This window comes from Lycium ferocissimum, unplaced genomic scaffold, assembly GCF_029784015.1.
Source record: "Lycium ferocissimum isolate CSIRO_LF1 unplaced genomic scaffold, AGI_CSIRO_Lferr_CH_V1 ctg51, whole genome shotgun sequence".
Taxonomy (NCBI): Eukaryota; Viridiplantae; Streptophyta; class Magnoliopsida; order Solanales; family Solanaceae; genus Lycium; species Lycium ferocissimum.
Genome location: NW_026725865.1, coordinates 636767 through 645759, shown reverse-complemented (window position 1 = coordinate 645759; position 8993 = coordinate 636767). Strand labels below are relative to the sequence as shown.

The 8993-nt window shown below is 32.9% G+C and overlaps 2 protein-coding genes across 2 annotated transcripts; one reads left to right on the top strand and one right to left on the bottom strand.

Annotated features, from left to right (window-relative positions):
• Positions 1-4190: 4190 nt before the first annotated feature.
• Positions 4191-4895, bottom strand: LOC132044686 (uncharacterized). Its single transcript, XM_059435195.1, has 2 exons — positions 4711-4895; positions 4191-4621 (listed from the first exon to the last, which is right to left on the bottom strand). The coding sequence occupies exons 1-2, from the start codon at positions 4813-4815 to the stop codon at positions 4415-4417; spliced, it is 312 nt and encodes a 103-aa protein (XP_059291178.1). The 5' UTR covers positions 4816-4895; the 3' UTR covers positions 4191-4414.
• Positions 4896-5638: 743 nt separating this feature from the next.
• On the top strand, positions 5639-8993 carry LOC132044694 (uncharacterized). The gene is made up of 3 exons (XM_059435204.1): positions 5639-5940; positions 8345-8485; positions 8575-8993. Exons 1-3 carry the CDS (start codon positions 5689-5691, stop codon positions 8761-8763), a joined length of 582 nt encoding a protein of 193 aa, XP_059291187.1. The 5' UTR covers positions 5639-5688; the 3' UTR covers positions 8764-8993.

Below are 8993 nucleotides of genomic sequence, written 5' to 3'. Positions count from 1 at the left end.
CAGCCAAACCCCCTTGCGGCCATTTGTCCGCGTAGATCTCAAAAAAATACCCTGAATCAAAAAAAAAAAATCGCGTAAATCGGACATCCGAGCGCAAAGTTATGACCATTTAAAGTTTCAACAATTTACAACTAGTTTTCCACCTATGCTCCGGTTCCGGTCCTTATTTTTTATTTACGTGAGTGAAGAAGCATATGTATACTTGATATAATGAGCTGATATTATTGTACGCTAAAAAAAATATTAAGTTCTATATAAAATATTTATATTCCAACGTTTTGAAACGTGACTAATCTTCGGTCAAAGTTTGAAAAAAAACTTAAAGATAACAAGTCCAAACTTAAAGATAACAAGTTTCCAAACTTACTTCGAGGGACTTTACAATCCCTAAAACGACGATCCAAACATATATGTATACTTGATGTAATGAGCCAACATTATTTTACGCTAAGAAAAATATGAAGTTCTATATAAAATATTTATATTCCGGTGTTTTAAAACGTGACTAATCTTCGGTCAAAATACTGAAAAAAGCTTAATTTTGAGTTTGATTTCCAAAGATGACAGTTTCCAAGCAAACAAAACTTACTTCGGGGCACTCTACAACCCCTAAAACGACGATCCAAACGTTTAGGTATACTTGATGTAATGAGCCGACATTATTGTATGCAAAAAAATATATTAAGTTCTATATAAAATATTGATATTTCGGGATTTTGAAACATAACTAATCTTTGCCCAAAGTATGAAAAAAAACGTGATTTTTGATAGCTTAAAAAAAGAAAATAAAATAAAATACATCTTTCACGCACGTAACATATATGAAAGGACCAAAACTTAAAAAGTTACTGGTTTAGTAGCTTTATTTCTTTTTTTTTTTCTTTTAATGGGTTAGTTTGGTTCTAAAGTTTTTTTTTTTTGTTAGAAAAGTGCGGGGCTCTTGATTTGGTCAGTGTTGGGCTGCGACAAATTGTAAATTTATATTTTAAGTGCAGTACATCGTATTACGAACCGAATCGGAGAGAGACGCAACAACAAGAGGTCCTGAATCAAATAAAGCATACAAAATTTCATTTACTAGTGCCTAGTTAACGCATTGATTAACAAAAGGAAAAGACCAATTTAAGATTTAAATGTGATTGGTTGAACTTTCAAGTTGTTAGCACAGAAACTAATTGTACATTTAAAATCATGATTTCTGAATTTTGATAGTGATTGAAATTTTAATGTTTTCACATATATTTTAATGTTTCGTATAGGAACTTCCATCCACCTCTGGAACGAGGTTCATATCGTCTATAAAGAAATATATATTATACAGAAATCGGTATTGATCTGTTTTTTCTTCAAGGTCTTCTCATTATTATTATTATTATTATTATTATTATTATTATTATTATTATTATTTATTACTATAATGATGTATATAAAGCCTTTTATAAAATAATAAAATGATGTCATGCGACCAGCTCAAGTCTGAATGAAAACTAGACAAAGACTTGTGAGTACATACATACACACAAAGTCAAAATTGCATGTAATTCTACGATTACACTTGTCTCCTATGTGTATTGATGTATGCACTAATCAATATTTTGCATAGGTTATCTTGAAATGGGTCTATACGTAGAGGTTTGATATTTATGCTTATGATTTAAATTATATGCACTGTCAGCGTAAATAATTTTAACAATATTCGTACAATTTAACTGTTATATTGATATAAAGAGTTATCTATTATTATAAATCAATTTTATCCGATAATGTAAAACATTATACGGTCTCAGTGCACAAAATTTAAACTTTGGAAGGATTTAAAATTAAAATTTAAAATTAAGAGCTTATCGATTATTCTCATAGGAAATTATTTAAATTCGTTGACCAATGTACACTTGACCAGAACATGTTATCCGTACGCATGCCTGATTGGACTAGCCATAAAATTAGAAAATATTTGTGCCTTATAATTATTAAAGAAGTGCTACTATATATTACTCATTCGTCTAATTTTGTAGACTTGGAGCTGTTTGGACATAATTTCATCTCATGATTTCAAATTATAATATGAAATCACGTTTGGATATGCAATTTGAATTTCTTAAGTTGTGTTTTTTCTTATAGACATAAAAATTCCCACAAGTTGTGAAAACCTTCAAAACTTTCCCAATTCTTATACATTCTTACCAAATGAGCAAGTTATAGTTCATAACAAAATTAATACGCTAATAGAAGGAATTTCTAAAGAATACAATATCAATTGATCAAACTTTAGTTCAATAAAATGTAAAATTGAACATGAGTTGCAGCGTAGCTACTATTTAATATAATCCTCCCACACGGTTGGTAAGAGTAAATTTGTTATAAATATACTACCAACTTGTTGATCTTTTAATATCTGATATAAATGGTTGGTAAATATATCTACCAACTTATGTTTTTTTTACAAAATATAAACTTATGGGTCAATATTTACATTTTAAAATTTTGAAATCATGATTTGGATTTTGGAATCCCAAATCATGCCTTTTTTGATGATTTGGGATTTCATCTCATGATATGAAATCATGAGATGAAATCGCATGTCCAAACGCTAATTTCATCTCATGAGATGAAATCGCATGTCCAAACGCCTACTTAACTTGTATTCTTCTACTAATGCACAATTAAGCACATTGATAACATCTTAATTACTCCTCTAGTTCTATTCCTTTATTCCATGGTGAAGATAGGTCAAAATGACACATTTTAAAGGTCTGTTTGGAAAGCCACCTGGTAATTGGAATTGGTGTAATTACTAGGGTAGTAATTACACAGCCTAGTAATTACACAGTATAGTAATTACGACGATCTGTTTATTTGTCACAACGTAATTACAGTGTAATTACATGCGTATTGTATGGTTGCACAAGTGTAATTACACAGTTAAATTACATTTTAAACAAAGTAATTATCAAAACTTAAAAGTTAATATGATAAATATATGTCTATAAATGATCTTTCTTATAAGTATAAATGGTGTTAGATTTGGTATTTAAGATATATATATATAATTTTTTTCTTGAAAATACGTTAATTGGTAATCATATAAGTTATAACTAATCTATCAATTCTAATTAACTAAAACATGAATAACATGCAATGTGAAATAACAAGCCAATACTACTAAAGCAAGTAAATTGGAGCCATAAATATGACATAATTTCAAAATCCAAAAATAAAATAAAATTATTTAACATATGTCAAATTCCAACATAATACCAAATAAGTTCCAATATAACTTAAGTAAATATAATTCAAAAGAAATGGAAAACATAATAAGTTTATAACCTCATTCAAAAACGAAATTCCATTTTAATGACGTCACTCATTATATGCGAAGTTTGTTAATTACTCATTATTTCTAATATTAGGAGGTGTAGTTTCAAAAACTAGAATAATAACACAGTTACACTAAATGAAGAAAATAAAATAAATAAGAAATATAAAAATACTTGCAATTACAAGAAGTAAAGATAGAGAAATAAACGATAAATAATGTGAAAAAGAGAAATATATTTTAAAATTAAATAGAAATTAAAAAGTAAAAATAAAAAATAAATTAGAATAATAGAAATAAAAAAATTATAAAGAAAACAAATTAAAATAAAAACAAAAAAGGAAAGAAATTAAAAGTAACCTTGTAATTACACAGTGTAATTACCACCAATTCTCACCTCCCCCTTGAGAATTGGAGAGTGTAATTACACCCCTCCAATGACACTCAATTCCATGCTGACCAAGTAATTACTTGGCCGGACAAACGTGCCAAATTGTGTAACTATACCCAATCACACACAAATCCAATTCCTAGGTGGCTTTCCAAACAGGCTCTAAATGTTCTTTTGTCATATATATGACATTTCTCTTCGAAGATGGGTAAAATTTAAAACACGAGATCTTCATAAAATCATTTTCTTATACTCTAATCACAATTTAACCGATCTAAATATTAGCAAAATAACAAAGTGAAAAAAGAAAAAATAAAAGTTAACCTAAGCATGACAGCAAAGGTTGCAATGCCGCACAAGTCGAGTTAAATCTTATGTGGGGAAAACCTTACCTTCAGCACCCCGCCCCGCCACGTTTTTCATCGATATTAACTTCACAGAAGGCTAAATAGAAACATGAATATAAGTCTTACATGAAAAGCATTTGGAAATGTTCGATATACTGTCAATTTCAAAATGCAGTCAAATAAAAATCGAGCTTTATAAAAGCTGCCATAAGGTTCTCCTTGTACAAACAAGTGCACATTTGGGAATGACATAAACTAAACATAGTTCTACCAAGACTCAACATTGATATATTAACATATTGGAAACATCAGAAGAAACACAAACTCGCTAAGAACATTAAAAGAAACACAAACGACTATCTAACGGTTCTGACAGCAACTTTTACCAACAACCTTATGCTTTGGCCTGACGATAGGAAACTCCAAATGATAACCTATATCTTCTGACACCTTTGCTTGAAAAATGTTGTCCATGCCATTTTTGACAGAAAAGGTAATATAGAAAATAAAAGCACGACAACCACCTCCATTCACCTTCAAAATCTCATCAACCTCATAGCTGGTGCCCTAAACATCAGTAGAGATAACTTTAATTTCTTTGTTAGTAGAAGAAAATGGACAAACTGGGCAAGACTAGAAGAGCATTTAAAGTATACATTACTATCATTGTATAGCTTAAGTGCCCTTCCAGCATAATCCTTCAACTTGTTCACATTCTTTGGACAATCCAAGTAGTATGGCAGGGCGGAGACAGTCGTCATCCAACACCGTCCAGGAAAATCTTCGATATCAAATCCCTACCAAAGTACAACGAAGCCAACAAGAGACAAATATCACCTAGAGCAACCAATTTGATATCTAACCAGTTAACCTTCAAAAAAAATTGCACAATCTATATCAGATGAGCATCCAAAAATTTATTGGCTTGTGCGTACCACATAACAGTGTTTCAATGCAGCCGCTGAAAACCAAGTAAAAGCTATAAATATTTATTCTTATTCCTTTATTTGGACAAGTAAATTTTCATGGTTTCTAACCCTACGTCCTTAATAACAGACAGAAATAGCCAGAGGTCGTGCACAGAATCCATTTTGTGCCATGATTCTGCCATTAATTTGAAATGTGCATAATCAATGCTAAACTCAGTAAATCCCTCATCTTTGAGGTAGGCTTCACTTTGTCATTTAAATATAACCCTAAACACCATTTGTCAGGCTAATAAAGGCCGGAGGAAACTTGGGGATCTTCTGTTACGGCTGTGCATTGAATGACGTTTGACCGGTGAGTTGGTACGCTCCTCTGAATCCTGTAGTTTCTGCGGGTTACCAAATTACTTATCCGGAGCTTCGTATGCTTTCCCGTAACCCCTCGTTTGTTGAATTGGATTTGACCTGTCGCCTTCGCCACGTGCCATCCTTTGATATGTCCACTTGGTGTCGAAGGATGGTTTTGACAAAAAATAAAAATTAAAAACACAAATATGAGGAGGGGCCAAAAATTAAATTGCAATGCGTTTGAAGGACAATTCGTGCAAAAACTATCATATATATATATATATATATATATTAAAGGGCTAGACTAGAAATTCCGTTGCCAGTTTCCAACTGTAGGGTTGGGTTTTCTTTCTCGCTTTCATGATGAATTGTTGTTCGCAAAACGTAGAGTCCCCACCGCAAAAGAAACCTAAAATCAATGAAGAGACAAGTTCCAGTGCTGAAACCACGATTTTCCCTGTTGATGAAGATGATGATTTTGATGATGATACATCCAGTCCAATAATACCTGATACTTACGATTCTGAGGAAGATTATTGTCCAGATTATCCTAACGGCAAAATGGATAAAGCTCTTTGGGACAAGTACTACAAACAGGTTGAGGAGAGCGAGGTAAATTTGAAATTGCTCTGTTTCTATCCTTGTTACATTTTGTTGTTATTATTCCCTCCGTCTCAATATATGTGATATGTAGTTTGACTCAAAGACGTAGTTTAAGAAATGAAGGAAAACTTTTGAATTTTGTGTGTTCATAGATCATTTCGTTAAGCATAAAATGTAAAATTTAAAGTTTAATTGTTGCTAAATGAGTAAATGTATCATTCTTTTTTGACAGACTAAAATGGAAAGTGTATCACATCAATTGGGACAGAGTGAGTACAACGTTTGTATTGTATCATTCTTGGATTAACCTACAAGAAAAGTATGATATAGAGCGGATTAGTATTAGATAATATAAGTAAAGCTGATTTTGCATTAATTAACCCGTGATTAGTTGAATTCTGGGCCAAAATTAAGCCTAGGTTTAACTTTGTTTGAGCACCATTTGTCCTTTAAGTTTTGAGAATCATAGAGTAATATAGTATAGCTTTATTAAAGAGAAGATGTCTTCAAAATTTGCACTTTTGATGTAAGGGAATCATAGTAGAAAACTCAGATCAGTTTGTGGATTTCACTAAGTTGCGCAGACACTTTACTTTTGCTGCCACACCCGTTTTGACAGGGTGTGGGTGCAGGATAAAGAATATTTAAGACCTGGGAAATGGCATACCTTCAATATTATAGTCCTTTTTGTCTCACCTCTGCTTCATGTTTCATACCAAACAGAGAGAAATAAGAATTCAAGGGGTTGTGTACTTCTGGTAGACAATAGCAGCGATCTGTAAGGAGAATTGGTGGAAGGACTAGAATGACTTTCTTTTTCTCTTTTGAGGGGAAGAACTTGAGAGCTTGAAAGAAGAAGTTGGGGTCTTTATAGCTCTAGTTTTATAATTTTGCATTTTCTTAGCCGAATCCCACACCTGTATTCATACCTGGATCCGCACCCCCGAATCTTAAAATTTAAGTGTTGTCGAATACGACACTTGGATCCGTACCCGTATCGAATACCCGCAACCGGGTCCGAGCAGCTCAGGGATTTCATAGGTGTTTTGGGTTCTGTAACTTGTTTTTCTTTGAGTACCTCCTTGGTGCTCCTTTAATGAAGTTTATTTTACCTTATCAAATAAGTTATTGCTGACACATCAAGAAACCCTTCAAACCGTATAAATATAGGATTAAAAGCCAAATGAGGGAGATTTTAGTGTGTATCAAGTATAAAGTTAGCCACAATATTGCAGCAAAACAAGTTTAAGATCCAACTTTCAACTACTATTATATTATGCAATGGCCAGTATCACATCAAATAATTAGAGTTTCATATATGATCTATGAAGATGCGAAGTTTTCTTTTTACCGCTGTAACAATGTTTCTAAGTAAGACATAAGTCCTAAGTTACTCGGACTCGGGTGCGGGTATCCGATTCGGATACAGATCGGAGTGTCGGATTCAGCAAAATCTACACTTTAAGATTTGGGGGTGCGGATCCAGGTATGGATACGGGTGCAGGGATTCGACATTCAAAATTATAAAAATAGAGCTGTAAAAAACATGACCCATTGAACTCCTGGTTTCTATCTGTTTGACCTGAAACATGAAGCAACGACTATGAGACAGAAGGGCTACAATATTGAAGGTATGCCATTACCCGTGTCTTAAATTTGTTTTATCTTTCAGTTTGAGAAATCAAAATCTCAATTTTTCCCCCCAAATTTGTCCATGGACTCCGGTCAAAGTATCCGAAGTTGGTTGACCGTATCCAAGACGTATCCCGTGTCGAGAAGGGTGCGGCATCAAAAATGAAGAGTCCACACAACTTAGGACATAAGAATAAAAATAAGGTTTCAAAGTCAGATTCAAAAAAAAAGAAAAAAAGTTTCATAGTAAGCTGCATTGGCGACATTCTTTTTATCTTGTCATGAGTAGCATGTGTTTTGTTAGTTTTTTCAAAAGTTTTAGCCACGTTTTGTTAGTTGGATTAAAGCAGCTCAAGTTTTGCAAACTGACAAATGGTGTTTAGGGTTATATTTAAATGTCAAAGTGAAGCCTACCTCAAAGATGAGGGATTTACTGAATTTAGCATTGATTATGCACATTTCAAATTAATGGCAGAATCATGGCACAAAATGGATTCTGTGTACGACCTTTGGCTATTTCTGTCTGTGATTAAGGAAGTAGGGTTAGAAACCATGAAAATTTACTTGTCCAAATAAAGGAATAAGAATAAATATTTATAGCTTTTACTTGGTTTTCAGCGCCTGCATTGAAACACTGTTATGTGGTACCCACAAGCCAATAAATTTTTGGATGCTCGTCTGATGTAGATTCTGCAATTTTTTTGAAGGTTAACTGGTTAGATATCAAATTGGTTGCTCTAGGTGATATTTGTCTCTTATTGGCTTCGTTGTACTTTGGTAGGGATTTGATATCGAAGATTTTCCTGGACGGTGTTGGATGACGACTGTCTTCCCCCTGCCATACTACTTGGATTGTCCAAAGAATGTGAACAAGTTGATGGATTATGCTGGAAGGGCACTTAAGCTATACAATGATAGTAATGTATACTTTAAATGCTCTTTCTAGTCTTGCCAGTTTGTCCATTTTCTTCTACTAACAAAGAAATTAAAGTTATCTCTACTGATGTTTAGGGCACAAGCTATGAGGTTGATGAGATTTTGAAGGTGAATGGAGGTGGTTGTCGTGCTTTTATTTTCTATATTACCTTTTCTGTCAAAAACGGTGTGGACAACATTTTTCAAGCAAAGGTGTCGGAAGATATAGGTTATCATTTGGAGTTTCCTATCGTCAGGCCAAAGCGTAAGGTTGTTGTGGGGTAAAAGCTGCTGTCAGAACCGTTAGATATTCGTTTGTGTTTCTTTTAATGTTCTTAGCGTGTTTGCGTTTCTTCTGATGTTTTCAGTATGTTAATATATCAATGTTGGGTCTTGGAAGGAACTATGTTTAGTTTATGTCATTCCCAAATGTGCACTTGTTTGTACAAGGCGAACCTTATACCAGCTTTTATAAAGCTCGACTTTTATTTGACTGCATTTTGAAATTGACAGTA